Source organism: Anolis carolinensis, chromosome 1 (assembly GCF_035594765.1).
Source record: "Anolis carolinensis isolate JA03-04 chromosome 1, rAnoCar3.1.pri, whole genome shotgun sequence".
Taxonomy (NCBI): Eukaryota; Metazoa; Chordata; class Lepidosauria; order Squamata; family Dactyloidae; genus Anolis; species Anolis carolinensis.
Genome location: NC_085841.1, coordinates 83,896,650 through 83,916,298, shown reverse-complemented (window position 1 = coordinate 83,916,298; position 19,649 = coordinate 83,896,650). Strand labels below are relative to the sequence as shown.

Sequence of the window (19,649 nt, the reverse complement as noted above, 5' to 3'; positions counted from 1 at the left end):
CTAAACTGAAGTTAGATAACTGAAGTTAGAGAAATAAGCGATTAATTTCTAGATTATTTAGGTATATATTAGAGTACAACATAGAAGGTAATCAAATAAAACAATAACGATCTTGTAGGCCAAAGATTTTGGGGAAAATATTGAGTTAGATAATTAGGAATATTTATAGGAAGGAGGATTCAAATTTTCAATAGTAGGATCTATTAGAGAAAACATGTACAAAATGTTTTATAGAAGTTATGTAACACCTGAGATAATAGCTAAAATAGACAAATCCCACTAGGGGAATTGTTGGAGATGTAAAGTACAGAAAAGTACTATTTTCATGCCTGGTGGACCTGTAAGTTGGTACAAACATTTTGGAAAAAAGTGATTAAACAAACAAATAACAGGATCACTAAAAAGGCTAGGAAAAATCCAGAGATGTTCCTCTTAGGGCTGTTTGGTGAAAAATCCATAAAGATGATGTAGAAATCTATCAATACAGTTTTGTTGTAGTGAGAATAATAATAGCAAAATCTTGGAAAGGAAGAAAAGAGTTATTGCTAAAGGGGAGAGAAACGTTATTAGACTATATCCAGATGGCCAAGCTATTCAATGGAATATGGGGAGGAATCAATGAAGATTTCGTTAAGAAATGGCGGCTTACATTTGGATACCTAGAAAAGAAGACAAAAATAGATTTCAAAGTGTTGGGAAATCATCCTGGACTACTCAAGTCCAAATGTAGTTAGATAGATGATAGAGTTAGATTGAGGGAATCCTTTCCCTGTTTTCCAAAGCATGCCTAGACAGGCTTTACTGTGTTTCACTCTATCCTGTTTACGTCACATCCCTTACTTTGAAGTTGGTAGAAATGTGAATCTTTAGGGACACTAACTTCCAATTGGTCAGAGTGTCTTTTATGGCCCCAATAAACTGGACCATGCGGTTGGAACCATTTTTTGGTTCTCTCTTCTCCCTTTGTTCTTCAAGCTAACAAGCAGCATCCTGCCATCTCTCCTGGCAAGATGTAACTATGTAGATGTTTGTTATTTTTCCTTTCTTATTTTTCCTTAGAATCCAGTCTATAGTAATCTAGACAGCTCCCAAGGCTTTCTATCTACAATGGAGTTCTTTTTACCTGAATAAATACTTTTTGAACTTTTATTGAGACTCTGCAGTCCATTGCAATCCTATAAAGGCTTCTCTTGCTCACCCAGTGTAAGTAACTGTTGCATTTGAAAGCTTTGCTTTTGCTACTCTGCTGATTTTGGTGGAATCTCCCCCAGAGAGGGTTAAATTGAGTCTAACCGCTCAGAGATTACCACAACACAAAGTTGTCACAAGGGAAATGTATTAATGTAAGATAAGAGTAGATTTTTTTGAGATATTAGTTTCACACTGGGTGGTGCGGAAGTCATGGGTGGGAGAGGAGGGGGGATTCGGGGGAATAGCATACCTGTATTATGTGTATTCTATTAACTTTAGGTGTCTTTCTTTCTCATATTCTGTATACCACTAATTCATTTAATAAAAACTTTTAACCAAAGATAACATGGGTGTAAATGGCTTGAAACTGAAACAGATAAATATTGCTTACCTGACTGACCACTTTAAAATAGTCTGTACAGCTGCACCAGGATTCTGATTCCATTGACTCCAGCAGTAATCATCATCATCATCATCTTTATTTATATCCCGCCACCATTTCCCCAAAGGGACTCAGGGCAGCTGTCAGGACCCAGGCTGCGGAGCACCAATAACCATGCGCAGAGACCAGAATCTATCTAATATCTTTATTAAGGAAATATATAAAGTCAATAAAAACAAGTGAAGAATATAGTTTCAGGAAAGGTCAAATATAGTCCAGGAAAACAATGTCCAATATGCGATATAGAGTCCAAAGTTATAATCCAATAACCGAAACACACACTTTGCCAAGCAAAGTGTGGGGAGATGACAAGGTCTTTTAGTCCATGGAGGCTTGACAACAAGGCTGGAAAACAACTAGATTCTTGGCTAGACAAGACTTGAAACGAGGCAACAAGGAACAAGAACAAGGTCCGTGGCAAGGTCCGTGAAACAAGGCGGCTTGAAACTTGGTCCGGGAACAAGGAACTGGGATTACGAAGTCCACACACGATCTCACTCCTCAAGCTGACGAGTTGACTCCGCAAGGTTTCCTTCGCGGGAAAACGCCTAAATAGGGTCTCGTTTTCCCGCCAGAAGAACATTTTCCCTGGAGAACTAGAAGTGAAACTCATCTCTGTCCAGATGCATGACTCCTTAGAATTTCCCAAGGGAAGCAGACTTAATCAGCTAATTGTTTGGCTGCGATTCTGGCGCTTCGGCGATTCGCCTCCCTAGCGCCTCTATCTTTATTATAATTGTCCTTACGAGAAAACGGGGGAGAATTCTGCCCAAGGCTTGTTTGGCTAACTTCTTGAGGGCAAACATCCTGCAGGTGCTGGGGCTCCGTTTCTGGCTGAAACGGTGTAAATCCCATGTTTTCCTCTTCGTCTGCCACAATAGCACTAGGAACGGGACTACAAGGCCCATGAGACATCACAGCAGCTTACAAGGCACTTCAGGGTGCAACATGTAACATAAAATGGTACATGAGTATAAAACAATATCATATAAAATTATAACAACAACCACTATCAATGACAACAACCACTATTACAGATGGGAAACACATATTCTGGACTATGTGTGGCACCCCAAGCTTGTGCCTCTGTGGTTGCAAAATGTGCTCCACCTAATTCAGTTGCAAATGGCAAACCAGAGAAAGCCATGAAAGTATTAGGAAGAAGCTTGTAAATTTCAAAAATTAAAAAAAGTATTTTATGCTTTTTAAAATGGTTCCAGTCATCCCCCTAGTTTGCCACCAGAACCCAGTATCACAATTTGCAAGGGAAGCAGCCAACAATGTGGTGGATCACACGGCCTCCCTGACTCACATCACTTCTAGACTCTGCTCCAGAAAGGCCTGCTGGAAAATCTTGGTTGGTTTCAGGGACATCATTCAAAAGGTATAAGCAATGTGTTGTTGTGTACCTTCACATCATTTCTGAATGATGGTCATTCTAAGATGAACCTATCACAGAGTTTTCTAGATCTGAGAGTGTGACTCACCCAAGGTCACTCTGTGAGTTTCCATGGCCAACTGGGGATTTGGAAGCTAGTTACTATAGTGGTAATTCAGTGCTCAAAGCACTATGCCACACTACAAACTCTCAAACTGGATGTGTGGGAGACAAAGGATTAGCACTGTATTGATTATACAAAAGGAGCAGAACTTTCTGTGGAAACCGAGGCAAAAGAGGCATTGATATCGAACTAGATTTCGATTAAGGATTTCCTTTTAAGGGGAAATCCTTGCTCCTTTCTTGCCCCGCAGGTCAGAAGATCCTGGCAAGGGGGGGGGGAGCCGCTATAAATCAAGGTTTAGCCAGAAAATCTTACCGTCCAGACGAGAAGAAAGAAGACAGAGTTGTTTTATTCAGTTTCAGCTGAAAAGGATGACATCTGCAATCGTTCGTCAAGAAGTCATAACATACATTTACAGATCAACAACTTTTATAACAAAAAATGGGAGGCGCGGATTGAATTTCGCTCTACTCCTTTCCCCGCCTTCCTATGTGCTGATTGGTCCTTAAGATGGCGGCGGGAACCCTCGTCCAACCAGGGGGCTCCCTATGCCTCGATGTCCCCCACCAATCAGGGATGAGGAGGCGGGCTTATCTAGGAACAATGGACTTGCCGGGGATTAACAAGGGATTATTTATTGATTGATTTATTGAGTAAATGCCAGAAGGGGTTTCTAGACTGCTTCTTGGGGTGTAAATATACATATTTGTCTGGCAGATTTTGCCAGACCCTGATGAGTCAGATGGGCTGTATTTGTTGTTGAAATGTGTCCTGTCCATGTTGACAGCCGAGGTGATCGTGCCTTGATTGTCCCTGTTGTTAAGTGGTCCAGGAACCGGACGGCTGATTTCCCAAACGATGGCCCTGCTCCGATGTCTTAATGGGAAAAAAACCCTAATCTATTATCCATGCAAGGGGAATCTGACAGTTTCCTGGTGTGAGGAATTATCTCCCTCTGGGGTGTGTTGCAACTTGCCCACTTAATTCCTAGGTCAGGTTTCAGTCATTCTTTAATATAAGACATTTTTCACAGGGATAAAGAAAAGGAACATGTAGGATATACAAATCACACATAGGAACAATATATTCCCTTCGTTTCCCAAGCCTTTTATGGTGTGGAATTCATAAAATAAAATAAAAGTCCACAGGAGTCGAATCTGTGGCTATCTGGGTGAAGCAACCCCACCGGATCAAAAGGTCAGAGGGAGGGGGCACTCCAGGGATGGGGGCAGTTCATGGATGGGGGCAGGGGCTCTGGGTGGCCCCCGCATGCAGTCCGAACTTCAGCAAGCCTGCCCTTGCAGAGAAAATCGCGCCGTAATGCAAGGGAACTCCGTTTTGACATTTTTTGACAGATTGACAATCAGCTGATCCGATTCCAAAAACCTTATCAATTTGTGTGCGGGTGGTCTCCTTTTGACGGTGAGGCATTTTTAGAAAAGAATATGAAAGATGAACATGCTAGGATTCAAAACAAAGGAGATATGGCCAGAAATAGAAGCTGGGGGTAGCCTGTTGTTCCGTGACTCGCCCAGCAAGGGGAGGAAAGGGAGGGAGGGCAGAGCCGCGAGAGGGAATTCATGCTCTCATGCAATACGGGATACAAAGTAGCTCTTATTTGAGAAGGTTACAAAGTCCAGAAAGGCACAGAGAGGAAGCAAAAGATACATTTTTGAACGGTTGCTGGGACATGTTTGCACAGTCGAATTGGTCTCAGTGTGACTCTTCCTGATCTGCGGAACTCATCGCTGCAGGTCAGATTAGACTAAATGCAGATGGTCGCCCGGGTCCGACCACAGCATTTTCCTCTTAAGAAAAAGAGGTAAGAAGAGCACAACAATAGATTATTCTGAGATCTTTTAGTTCGTTTTTCTGACAAAAATAATATACAAAAATTTAGAATGTGATGAAAATCACAACAATGACAGCATCAATATCTTCTAGTAAAATATCTTAACACATAGACAAACAAATGCCAGTTCAATGGAAAGATCTTTGCCTTATCAGTGGACGAGGACAGAGAGGGTGCCCTCCTTGTGGAAGGGAGCAGCCACCAAGAAGCCTCCCTCCTGTGTCCTCACCAAAGGTATCTGTGAAATATTGGACTGAAATCCCTTGTAGGCTCATATAGGGAGATATGGGTTTCCAGAGATCTTCTCTCACTGGGTATAAGCTGTACATTTTCCCATAGCACCACAAAACCCTTATTTCTTATTAAATTATAAATGTCTAGCAGTGAACACAATGATAAAATCTAGTTATTTCACACTGACATCACTGAAGACTAGTGACTTTCAACTGAGAAGCAGAGGATATTTCCTACTAGTTTCTGACCTGCAGCTTTGTTTTCAATAGAGACTGATTTGCTTCACTCCACAAGAACAGTGATAACATACATCACGCTGAAAAGTGAGCAGGCAAATATGTCACTAACCCTGAAATAGTACTCTGTGACTGGATGTGGAGAAGAGACAGCTTCTGCATTTGCCGCATGATGTGGTTTGTGTTTCTGTTACGTTGTCCTCTTTTTGATGTTGTGTAGCTATTTTAGATCAGGTGGCTGTCTGAACAGACTTAATTCATTCCAAGTCTTCTATTGTAGTCTAGGAGATAAGTTCTATTATCTTGGATACATTACAGAAAACTGACAATACACTAAAGTGGATTTTGCCTAAAATTTGGATAACAATATATAGCAATCTATCACTTTGGTTTGCTGAATCTGCCCTGCAGAAGTTTATTTTGAGGGAGGCCTATATGAGTTCCTTATTAATGAAAATGGAAAATAATGAAGCTTTTTTTAAAAGCAAAGTATTCTTTATGTAAATTTAAAGTGCTGTTTTAATTGGTCTGCAGGTATTTTAAATATTTTGGCTGCTATTTTGTTATGCTTCTCTGCTGATTTTTTTTTCTTCTTCTTCTTCTTCTTTTTTTTTTTTGTAAATTGGATGGATGTTGTTATTCTGTTGTAAGCTGCCCAGAATTCCCAGGAGACAAGACAGAGTAGACATAGCCAATAAATTGACAAATCAATACATTCCTGACTATGATTTCTAAAATGTTTTGCATCCTATTAAATAGTTATAGCACTTTTAGGAATACCTGACAAGTTGGACCTAATGCAGTTCTGTAGTTGAACCTTACACTAGATATAGATTGGATAATGAGCAGAAAATAGAAACTGAAAATGTGGGCATGTTTATTAGTCAGTGCCTTTCTGATATAAAATAGTATTTATGTCTTTGTTATGTCATGTTGTCAGCACATTTTTGGCCAGAATATAACCAGTTCTATGATCCATAGAGTGAAGTGAAGGTTAAAGTGCTTGTTCCTTTCTAAATACAGGCTTCGTTAGCATGCATTTTATAAGCACTTAAAAGCAATGTGACCTTTACTGGGATGAAATTAATTAATTAATTAATTGTGGTACTGTTCCATTATCCAGGTGGGGGCCACTAGGGGGTGCTAGAGAGATAGAAGATAGTTCCTTCTGCTTTCCCCCCATGGAATGAGGTTGGAGGCCACTAGGGGGCGCTAGAGGCAGAAGGGTAGTCCAATTTATGGGTGGAGTGGGTTGAAGAAGTTAAACTACTTATTCTTGTTTTCCTATTATTCCACCCACCCATGTCCCTGTTATGGAAAAAAACAATTGTGTGTGACATGGGAAGGGGGAATAATAATAATAATAATTTTATTTTTGTACCCCGCCACTATCTCCCCAGAGGGACTCGAGGCGGCTTACAGATATAAAAGGGGAAGGGGAATAATCAGCAAAAACAGGGAAAATTGTTTTCTTCCCTCAACTCTCTCTCCATAAAATGAACTATCTGCCTCTAGCGCCCTCTAGTGACCTCCGCCCAAATAATGGAACAGTACCTTAGATGTTGTGGACTTCTGAGGAAAAGGTAGAACAGGAGGCTGAAGAGGTAGCACTTGGGGGTTTGGGGCCGTTGAGAAAGGAGGAGGTGAGGAAGACATACTACAAGTTCTTACAAAAGAAGAAAGGAGAAGTTCAGCTAAATTCACAGCAAAAATGCCGAACAATCAGACTTCACCTTAGGAACATTTGTGCTGGGGGCTCAGGGCTATAAATTAGCAGCAAACCAGTAGTCAGTGCTGGCAGCAACTGACCTACTTGGTTTGTTTGTGTTCCAGTCTCCATGCTACAGCTCTAGCTTTGCAAAAGACTTCTTGCCACAGACTCTTCTTCCTGTATATTGTAAACCTTTTTTTTTTGCCAAAGACTCTTGCTCCTGTCTGCTGTGAAGACTTGTGCCAAAGAGTTTTGTTTCACATCTGCTGTAAGACCTTGCATTGCTTTTGAACTTTACCTTCTGTTTCCTTTACTGCTGTTTACATTATTATTATTATTATTATTATTATTATTATTATTATTATTGTTACTACTACTATTATTTTGCTGAAGTAAAGCTTTTTTGGTTACCTTTGCTGATGTTGTAAGGCTTTTTCTTGAGCAAAACAGGACATTAATTGTCAATTGATTTGCTACCTATCTAATTTATATCCCAAGGACATGACTGAGGTGTTCCTATAACCTTGTCCAGATACTCATGGGCATCTGGCCAAAAATGTGCTGACAGTAGGAATAATACTGTTAATAAGAATTAGTAGCTTAGTTCCCCCCAACACACACACACACACAAAAACACACACTTTTCTTTTCATCCATATCAATAGTTACCCCTGAGTGTTAGGTCTGAAAGCATCTCTACTCAAAGTCACCTAAATGGCAGCAAAACATTTTAATTGCTTTCTTTGATTCCACTGAGTATTCCAGTTTCATACTAAAGACCTCATCCTATGGTGGGGGGGGGGGGGGGGAGCGGAGGGAACTATCTTTTATTGTTGCATTTTATGTTTTTTAGTGTCCTCAGAATTGCTGTCTCTCCATTATGTACCATTTCAAAAGCAATCATTGCTGCATTTGCTGTCATAAAGCAATACAACAGAGACATCCAGCAGGACAAGGTGGGTACACATTAAAGTGTCCGCCTTTTCCCGCTTCCAAGTGAATTGAGAGGTCTGGAGTTGGATAGCGCCTGACTCCAAAAATGCCGATTTCCAGACATTTTAAAACAGGAGCCCCTATGGGCAACCCCTGGAAGTAGTCTTGCATTGTTTGATGACATCCTTCTTTTTTTAAAGTGCCTAGCAAAGGGGAGAAGCCTGCATGTGATGAGGTCCTAAGACCCTATCTACATTTCCATGTAATGCAGATTGAACTGGGTTATATGGTCAGTGTAGACTTACATGCAGGCAGTCCCCAAGTAACTAACAAAATAGGTCCTGTAGGTTAGTTCTTAAGTTTAATTGTTTGTAAATCAGAACAGGCACCTTGTTTTTAATGAAACTCCATACACACACACACACACACACACACACACACATATGCATATATGCATATACATATACACATACACACATACTGTATTGTAGCTTTGGATAGCATAGGGAAGGGCTAACACCCCTGTGGAATTTGTTTTGCTATTTATGCTTCTGTTCAAAAGATTTCACCACTTTCTGTCCTTGTAATAACTGGATTTTTAAAAATGTGTTGTGTTGTGAAGACAAGGATTGATGATAAAGCTTCAGCGGAGACACCTTTTTTCCATGATAATTCTTTCAGGAGTGAAGTTCCCTTCCAAGGGGTAGATTTTTCTCACTTCCTGTTGTCTCACCCCCATTCTTAACTATGAGTTATTTGTAAGTTGGATGTTTGTAACTTGGGGATTGCCTGTAATGCAGTTAGAACTGGATTATATGAGTCTACACTGCCATACAATTCAGATCAATCTGCATTATAATGGCAGTGTAGATGGGGCCGTAGTCAGACTTTGCCTCTCAAAGTAATATGGTCAGGAAGCGAGAGGCAGTGTGGTGTAGTTTGAGCTATGACTCTAGAGTCCAGGGTTTCATTCCTCACTTGGCCATGGAAACTTTCTGGGTAACAATGGGTGAGTAAACCAGACACTCTCAGTCCCAGAAAACATCATGATAGGGTTGCCTTAGAGTTCTCGTAAGTCAGAAACCTGAAGGCAGAAAACATGAATTACCAAATAGGTGGCTGCTGGCAGACATGAGGTATTCATGAAGATATAGAATCAGAGCTAATGGGAATGGCCCATACAGTTGAGCCCCCATATATTTCAGACATGAGAAGGGCTTATGAGTTTCTGTGGGAATGGCATGAAAGGAATAATTTTTCTCTGCCCTTCTGTGACCACATTCTTAAACATATTTCCCTAGGAAGAAGTCCCAGTGAGCTGTTGTTATTGTTTACCATCTAGTTGAATGAATTATGATAAGCTTATGAATGAAATATCCAAGAGCCTTAGTGATCAGCCCTCCTGCTTATGTCTAGCGTACTCGGGGATGTGGCTTCCTTGATTGAATCAATCCACCTGTAATGTGATCTTCCTCTTTTCCTGCTGCTTTCCACTTTTCCAACCTTTACCATATTTTCCTGTCACACTGCTTTATGATATCATTAAAGTATGATAAACCCAGTTTAGTAATCTTGTTTTCCGGGGAAAATTCAATCCTGATTTCCTCTAGGCTCCATTTACTTCTCTTTTTTAGCACCATGAGTTGATTTTTTTGCCTGTCAGATTTCTTCAAATAGAAATTGGAAATACTTTGACAGAAATACCCATCTGTAATTGAGTCTATCCACCTTTTCATGATGCCTTCTACCTTGACAATAAGTGTTGTCTTTTCAAGTGAGTAATATCTTCTGATGATATGTCCAATGTATGATAATCTCAGTTTAGTCATCTTGAGTTCTAGGTAGAGTTCAGGCTTGACTTGCTCTTGGATCAATTTATTTCTCTTTTGGGAAGTCCAGGATATCTCTCCCCCAGCACCACATCTCAAATTAGTTGATTATCTTCTTATCAAATTTCGTAATTGATCAACTTTCACAACCATATATAGAAACTAGAAATACAACAGTGCATATAATCCTGGCTTTGGCATTCAGAAATGTATCTGTGTGTGTATTTGAGGATCTATATCTAGTTCCATCATAGTTGCTCTTCCAAATCTGAGTCTTCTTCTGATTTATGGCTGAACCAAGGCAAAGGAAACGATTTTAGTGCTTCATTGCCCAATTTAAAATTACTCAAATCATCTGAGGTCATTATTTTTTGTTTAAATAGTTTGTTTTATCTTTCTCTGTTTAACATAGGTGCTTTACTTTAGAGGGGATAGTTATCTGAAAGCATCCTTTATCAAAGAGCAAGTTGTTCAGATTCAGTTCGAAAACAAAGTACTTCAAGAAGAGAGACATGTGATGCAGCAGTAACTGACTGATATTTAGCACTTTGGCAGCAGTTTTTCACTAAATTGTTGCACTGTTTTATGTATTAGCTACTTGCATTTCTTCTTTGGTAAAGATTTAAACACTATCATTGTATCTTATGTGCTCTTTAGAATCTAATTCAGTTGAACTATAATTTAATATTAACTCTGCTTTCCCAAGATTGGAACCAGGAACCATTACATAACCCCAGACCATAAATTAATCTAAACAAAAGGTCTTATAGATACAGGTATGTAGATCATAGATCATCGTATTTGTTAATTGATTAATAATCAGGTATACATGCAAATATAACTTACTATTAAACCCATTCAGAAAGCATCTTTAGAAGTCCTTTTGAAATATAAAGTTTAAATGAAAACATTTAATTTAAAAAATATTAGTAGAAATACCACATTTAATATTTCCTTTTTAATTACCAGACAAATGCACAAGACTATTACAAGTCCTCAAGTAAAGATGTACCTCCTTTGCTAATACTGTAGTCCTTCTAATTACATGCTAATTTCCCTATACACAGGTTCAGCAACCACATATTTTGTGACTGAAATGGAAACTTGTCGCCCTGACTGTAAGTAGTTAGTTAGCCATCAGTCAAACAACTCTGGAACTCTAGTGGGAAGACGAAAAATATTACTCATTTCTGAGGAAAGATGAAAAGCAAATGAGGAAATTTGTTTTGAGAGCCATACATCTATTCAATTACATAACTTAATTTGATTCCCTTGTGTTCCAGGTATTCATTAGCAATGCTACTGCTTTTACTGTCCAGGGTATTTCAAGGTGATGATGAACCCAATTTCAAAACAACATGATGGCAACATATTACAATTACACTGAAAGTTACAAAGTCCTTATAACGAGTTATCTAGTTGCCAAGCTTTACTAAACATTTTGAGCCAGAAACAAATCTAAAAAATAACCTTGCAAATGGAGAATACCTCATTAGGCCTTATGTTGCAGGGCCATCATATTCCGAACAACTGAGGCTAGGGGCTGTCTGTGTGCTGGGAGAAGCATCTTGTGGGAAGCATTTAAAATTCTATGCGCCATTCTTTCAAGGGAGAAGAGTTTCATTCATTGGTAGTTTGTGATTGCACAGATATAGCCCCATCTACACTACCATATAAAATCATATAATGCAGACTGAATGCATTGAATTGGGTTATATGAGTATACCGTGCCAAATAATCCAGTTCAATCTGCATTATAATGGCAGTGTAGATGGGGCCATAAACTCCATCCACACTGTCCAGATTATCTGTTTTGATCTGGATTATATAGCAGTGCCAACCAAGCATTAATTTAATGGAATATCCTTTAAAAAGTTAATACAGTCCATAATATCCAAGAGCAATATCTTCTTGGATGCAATATCCTTGTTCCACTATAACATAATTACTTATTTCCTCTCTTAACTTGACCCTTCATTTTTATTTCTATGTTAACATATTACCTATATAATTAAATAAATAACTGTACAATTGTGAGGGGGACACCATGTGAATAGGTAAAGGTAAAGGTTTTTCCTGACATTGAGTCTAGTCATGTCCAACTCTGGGGGTTGGTGCTCATCTCCATTTCTAAGCCGAAGAGCTGGCATTGTCCGTAGACACCTCCAAGGTCATGTGCACGGCACGACTGCTGAGAGTGTTGTTACCTTCCTGCTGGAGCGGTACCTATTAATCTACTCACATTTGCATGTTTTTGAACTGCTAGGGTGGCAGAAGCTGGGGCTAACAGGGGGAGCTCACACCCGCTCCCCAGATTCAAACTGCCGACTTTTCAATCGGCAAGTTCAGCAGCCCAGTGGTTTAATCCACTGTGCCACCGGGGGCTTCATGTGAATGCTCCTAGATATTATAGACATTCAATAGAATGCTGCTATGTGTACAGGGAAACTTTTAACAGTGCTATTTAAGAGCTAAGTTCTGTAATACAAATCTGACATTTTAAAAAATCACATTATTCTCCTTAAAACAAATAAAGGAAAAATTATTTGGTTGTATACGTATGCTCAGTTTACATTTTTCTTCTTCTGGTTAGTCACAGGAATAGTTCAGAAATAATTATATTTTAGTAGTATTGGTGTTTTAATCTTTGTTCTTTTTTATATATATATATATATATATATATATATATATATATATATATATATATATATATGCATTGTATAGTCCTTTGTTTTATCTGTGTATTTTAACTATGTTGTACAGCACCCCATCATGATAATCTGTACCAGATAACATTGGTTGTTGCCAAATAAATTCCCATTGCAATTCAGGATTCCTTTCCCACTTAACCCCAATGAAGAGGGGGAAAATCTGACAATGCTGCTTCTTGCATCACAGCTCTCTGATCATTTCCCATCTGATGTTTACGTAAATTTGGAAGTAGTATTTTGTTGTCCTTTTGGGACCATGGCATTCTTGAGAAATAATGAATACGCCACTTCCCCCTGAGTTCTTTTTGGATCACATACAGTAGATCACTATGATGCATTTACACCAGGCATGGGCACCCCTCCAGGTGTTTTGGACTTCAACTCAAACAATTCCTAAGCTTACCAGCTATTAGGAATTGTGGGAGTTGAAGTCCAAAACACCTGGAGGGCTGAAGTTTTCCCCTGCCTGATTTACACACTAGAATGAATGCAGCTTGACACCACTTTAACTGCCCTGGCTTACAAGAAGCACTGCTTGACTATCAAGCAAAAGTAGGCACTAGAAATAACATTGTACGAAAGCTGACTGGCACAATCTGGAGATCACAACCAGACACAGTGAAGCCCTTGCACTTCGTTACTTTGCTGCTGAATACACATGCCCAGTGTGGAATACATCTCACCACGTTAAAACATGGCTCTTAATGAGACATGCCACATTATCACAGATGTCTACGCCCCACAACACTGGAGAAATTATACTGTTTAGCCAGCATTGCACCACCTGACATCCACTGGGAAGTAACAGCCAACAATGAAAGGACCAAAGCAGTAACATCTCCAGCCCATCCCCTGTTGCAGTGGTTCTCAACCTGGCTGTGGCCCAGCAATGGACCGTGAGAACGAAAATCTGGTCCGCGAATCTCCTTCCTCTTTAACCAAACTGAATTTAAAGTTGACCAAAAACTGATTCATAACTCTTTTGGTGCTAATGTTGGAGAGTGGTCCCTGGTCAAGTGGTCCCTGGTCAAAAAAAGGTTGGGAGCCACTGCCCTATTTGGTTATCAGTCAGCACACCAACACCTTCAATCAAGAAATAGTTTTCTATTTATTTATTTACTTATTATGTATTTACCATATTTATATCCTGCCTTTCCCTACCCCAAGGGGGACTCAAGGCGGCATTCAGACTGCACTTGCATAGTGCCTTGGACATAAAAACAAACTTGAAGTAAAATTAAATTGAAATTAAATACATACAGTAGAGTCTCACTTATCCAAGCCTCGCTTATCCAAGCTTCTGGATAATCCAAGCTATTTTTGTAGTCAATGTTTTCAATATATCGTGATATTTTGGTGCTAAATTTGTAAATACAGTAATTACAACATAACATTACTGCATATTGAACTACTTTTTATGTCAAATTTGTTGTATAACATGATGTTTTGGTGCTTAATTTGTAAAATCGTAACCTAATTTGATGTTTAAGAGGCTTTTCCTTAATCTTTCCTTATTATCCAAGATATTCGCTTATCCAAGCTTCTACCGGCCCGTTTAGTTTGGGTAAGTGAGACTCTACTGTACCTAAAAACATAATTAAAATACATTCCAAAATTTAGACACGTTCTTCTTAACATTTTTCTAAGATCTACAGAGACACTTGCAGGAACACCGCAGCAAGCAAGAGTCCAAAACTGGCAGGCTAAAACCTGGAACCTCAATCAGTGGCTGATGCCAGATGAGAGACTCCCTCCTGGGCACACAGAAGACTGGGTGACTTGGAAGGGGCTGAACAGACTGTGCTCTGGCACCATGAGATGCAGAGCCAACCTTAAGAAATGGGGCCACAAAGTGGACTCCACAACATGTGAGTGTGGAGAAGAGCAAACCACAGACCACCTATTACAATGCAGTTTGAGCCATGCCACATGCAAAATGGAGGACCTTCTTGTAGCAACATCAGAGGCACTCTGGTCAGAGGATATTTAGTTTAATGCTACGTTTTTTAAAACGTTGTGTTTTCAAATACTTTACAGCTTGTACCCTCGGTTCGCTTCTGACACGATAAATAAAAAACCTGCCCTGGCTCAATGCTATGTAATGATGGGAAGTGTACTTTTATATGACCTTCAGCCTTCTCTGCCAAAGAGTGGTGAATGCCTCACTACACTCCCTGGATCCCATCGTATTGAGCCTGCCAAGGGCACTTCAAGCGGTGTCAAGCTGCATTCCTTACACCAGCATTTCCCAGCCTGGGGGTCGGGAGCCCGGGGAGGGGTGTGTGTTGCGAGGGGGTGTCAGAAGGGTCGCCAAAGACCATCAGAAAACACATATTTCTGATTATCTTTGGCAGAGAAGGCTGAATATCTGCCTGTCCTCTTCCTTTTTGGAAACAGAGAGCAAATCCTCCCACCAAAAGCCCAATTTGCCCAATTCTATCGTTGGTGGGGTTCAAGGGGCTTTTTGATTGTAAGTGAACTATAAATCTTAGCAACTACAACTCCTAAATGTCAAGGTCTACTTTCCCCAAACTCCACCAGTGTTCACATTTGGATATACAGTAGAGTCTCACTTATCCAAGCTAAACGGGCCGGCAGAAGCTTGGATAATAAGGCGGGATTAAGGAAAAGCCTATTAAACATCAAATTAGGTTATGATTTTACAAATTAAGCAGAAAAACACCACGTGATACAACAAATTTGACAGAAAAAGTAGTTCAATACGCAGTAATGTTATGTTGAAATTACTGTATTTACAAATTTAGCACCAAAATATCATGATATATTGAAAAGATTGACTACAAAAATGGCTTGGATAATCCAGAAGCTTGGATAAGCGAAGTTTGGATAAGTGAAACTCTACTGTATTGAGTATTTGTGCCAAGTTTGGTCCAGATCCATCATGGCTTGAGTCCACAGTGCTCTCTGGAAGTAGGTGAACTACAACTCCCAATCTCAAGGTCAGTGGCCACCAAACCCTTCTGTTGGTCATGGGAGTTCTGTGTGCCAAGTTTGGTTCAATTCCATCGTTGGTGGAGTTCAGAATGCTCTTTGATTATAGGTGAACTATAAATCCCAAATGACAAAATCATCCCCCTCCAACCCTGCCGGTATTCAAATTTGGGGGTATCGGGTATTTGTTTCAAATTTGGTCCAGTGAATGAAAATACATCCCGCATATCAGATATTTACATGGCGATTCATAACAGTAGCAAAATTACAGTTCTGAAGTAGCAACAAAAATAATATTATGGCTATGGGTCACCACAAAAGGAGATACTGCATGGGCAAACATGGGCCCTCCAGGTGTTTTGGACTTCAACTCCCACCATTCCTAACAGCCTACCGGCTGTTAGGAATGGTGGGAGTTGAAGTCCAAAACACCTGGAGGGCCGGAGTTTGCCCATCCATGCCTGCTGTAGATGCAACTGAAAAAATCTGGCTGGAGCAGGGAATGCTAACAGTGGGGATACCCCAGGTGATTCACGGGGGAGAAACCCAGGCTGGGAAGCCAAGGAGGAGGGCTGATGACGTCGGTGTTGTGAAGCAGGATGATACGAGGCTAGGAGAGTCACGTGCTCCCGGCGGCTTCCGCGGGCCTGGCTTCTCGCACAGCGCCACCTAGAGGCCGGCTACAGCAGCAGCAGCAGCAGCGCCGGCGGAGGCCACCGCGAATGTCACATGCCTCCCGCCGGAAAGTCCCTCGCTCGCCTCTCTGCGGCTCTGGAAATCCCCAGCCCTTTTTCCCCCTTGCATTGGGGTGAAGGGAAGGGGCCCGCCTGCCTGACAGTCCGGCTTCTAGAGAGGCAGGAGAGGAGCCAGGGCAGCCACACGGGAGCCTTCCCACCCGAGAAAGCGGATTAATCCATGGCAGCCTAGCGCCGGAGAAGCTTTTCATGGGATTTAGGAGAAAGAGGAGGATTTCCCCAGCCCTCTCCAAGCAGACAGCGAGTAAGTGCTTCGCCTAGCTCTTGTTCTCTTTCTTTCTTTGTTCATTATTTTATTATGCTTTGTTGTTGTATGGTTTTAAGTTGTATGGTTTTTTGTTATGTTGGAAACCGCCCTGAGTCCCTTGAGGAGATAGGGCGGTATATAAATAAAGTTTCGTCCTCTTCTTCTTCTTCTTACAGTAGAGTCTCACTTATCCAAGCCTCGCTTATCCAAGTTTCTGGATTATCCAAGCCATTTTTGTAGTCAATGTTTTCAATATATCGTGATATTTTGGTGCTAAATATCCAAGATATTTGCTTATTAAAGCTTCTGCTGACCCGTTTAGCTTGGATAAGTGAGACTCTACTGTATTATTATTATTACAGTAGAGCCTCACTTATCCAACATAAACGGGCCAGCAGAACGTTGGATAAGCGAATATGTTGGATATTAAGGAGAGATTAAGAAAAAGCCTATTAAACATCAAAATAGGTTATAATTTTACAAATTACGCACCAAAACATCATGTTTTACAACAAATTGGACAGAAAAAGTAGTTCAATACGCAGTAATGTTATGTTGTAATTACTGTACTTACGAATTTAGCACCAAAATGTCACGATGCATTGAAAACATTGACTACAAAAATGCGTTGGATAATCCAGAATGTTGGCTAAGTGAGACTCTACTGTATTATTATTATTTGAAACACAACAAGATGAGTCCACAGCAGATACTCTGCTGGCTGTTGCATTGGATCACACGTCGGACACTTTCCAAGTGTCTAGGACTGTGTGATGTATCTGCGAATAATGAGTGCAGATCTCAGTAAGATTATTTTTATTATTATTATTATTATGCTACTATTTGGACTTCGGGATTGTTTGGGGGTTCGCTTCGGGATGGCTGTTGGGAAGCAAGAAAAGTATACATCTATACCAGGCATGGATATGTGGAGCCCCCAGTGGAGCTCTGACCGAAAGGTCGGCAGTTCGAATCTGGGGAGCGGAGCGAGCTCCCACTGTTAGCCCCAGCTTCTGTCAACCTAGCAGTTCAAAAACATACAAATGTCAGTAGATCAATAGCGGGAAGGTAACAGCGCTCCATGCAGTCATGCCGGCCACATGACCTAGGAGGCATCTATGGGCAACGCTGGCTCTTCGGCTTAGAAATAGAGATGAGCACCAACCCCCAGAGTCAGACACAACTAGACTTAATGTCAGGGGAAAACCTTTACTTTTACCCTACACCAGGCATGGGCAAATTTCGGCCCTCCTGGTGTTTTGCACTTCAACTCCCACAATTCCTAACAGCCGGTAGGTTGTTAGGAATTGTGGGAGTTGAAGTCCAAAACACCCGGAGAGCCAAAGTTTGCCCATACCTGACCATACTGTAAAAATGCAGTTTGATACCGCTTTAACATCCCAGACTCAATGCTATGGAATCCTGGGAGTTGTCGTTTGGTGAGGCATCAGCCCTCTTTGGCAGAGATCCTGTAAAACTACCAATTCCGTAGCACTGAGCCATGACAGTTAAAATAGTGTCAAACTGCCTTATTTCTACAGTGTAGAAGATGCACTCAGAGGAAAAACAGAAATGCACCCGTTAGCCCTCTCTGGTGTGTTTCTGCTAGCCGCAGGGAAGTTAAAATAAAGGCTGCTTGAGTCCCCCTTCTTCAAAATACTACTCCAAAACCTGAAATAGTCCACTTGAGTGCTTGAGAGGGGAACATCTCAGTTTTCTGTTGGTTCGCTTTACTAAACTTTTGTTTCATGTATCATATTTTTAAATAATTTTGTGTATCAGATTATATTGTGTACATGAAACACATGAAACTTAAGACATGGTTCTTTCAGCACGCTTTCGACTAGGTAGGACACTACAGACCACTTGACAACCATGCTGCTGTTTTGTATTTTATCTCTGATCCCACCTCATCCTACCCCTATGTCATTTCAGGAAACCTTGGATCCCCCGGCCAGGCACTTTAGGAGATAACCTTGTTATTATGCACTCTACTCTGCCCCCCCCCCCCCTTACTCTCCTGACCTTTGGTGGTTGAAGCTGATATTGTTTTATCTTTGTGTTTTATACTGCTGTTACTTGTTTTTATTGTCTTGTTTTATATTTTATCTTGTTTACATTATGTCTTTTGAGCTTGGCCCCGTGTTAGCCGCCCTGAGTCCCTTTGGGGAGATGGTGGTGGGATACAAAAATAAAGTATTATTATTATTATTATTATTATTATTATTATTATTATTATTATTATTCTGATTTCCTGTATACTCAGAGGCTTTCATGGCAAGTCGCTTCTAGTGTGAAAGAATTGACTGTCTGCCCAGGGGATGCTCGGACGTTTTGATGTTTTTACCATCCTTGTGGGAGGCTTCTCTCATGTCTCCACATGGATCTGAAACTGATAGAGGGAGCTCAGGTTGGATTCAAACCGGCAAACTTCAGGTCAGAAAACCAACCTTCAAGTCAGCAGTCCTGCTGGCACAAGGGTTTAACCCACTGCATCACCAGGACTTGCAGTTTCTCAGGTCACTCCTGACACACACAAAAAATGGCCGTGATGGGCTGTATGTCCGTGTTCCAAAAGTATTCTCTCCTGACGTTTCACCCACATCTATGGCAGGCATCCTCAGGGGTTGTGAGGTCTGTTGGAAACTAGGCAAGGGAGATTTATATATCTGGGGCCAACAAATGCATACATAGGGACCACCAAACACAGCATTGCCCAAACACAAATCAAGGAACATGAAAGGCACTGCAGATTAACTCAGCCAGAGGTCAGCCATAGCAGAGCACTTGATGAACCAGCCTGGACACAGCATATGATATGAAAACACAGAGATACTGGACCACTCTAACAACCACCATGTCAGACTACACAGAGAAGCCATTGAAATCCTTAAGCATGTGGACAATTTCAACAGAAAGGAGAAAACCATGAAAATGATCAAAATCTGGCTACCAGTATTTAAAGAAAAACTTTAAAAATAAGGACAGTAAATAAAGAACAACATTCAGAAAAAAGAGAATTCCAGATGAGAAACAATCAGGGCCAGCTAACAC

The 19,649-nt window shown here is 40.7% G+C and overlaps 1 protein-coding gene across 2 annotated transcripts in view; it reads left to right on the top strand.

The window, feature by feature from the left end:
- tnfaip3 (TNF alpha induced protein 3) overlaps positions 1–19,649 on the top strand; it is an 81,551-nt gene that overhangs the window by 36,109 nt on the left and 25,793 nt on the right. Inside the window, exon 1 of one of the 2 annotated variants that reach the window (XM_008114513.3) lies at positions 16,272–16,592. The exons of the other annotated variant lie outside the window; for it this stretch is intronic. Coding sequence (XP_008112720.2) covers positions 16,538–16,592 — 55 coding nt within the window. The 5' untranslated portion in view covers positions 16,272–16,537. Of the gene's footprint in view, positions 1–16,271; positions 16,593–19,649 lie in introns of those variants that run through there. 2 annotated transcript variants of the gene reach the window in all.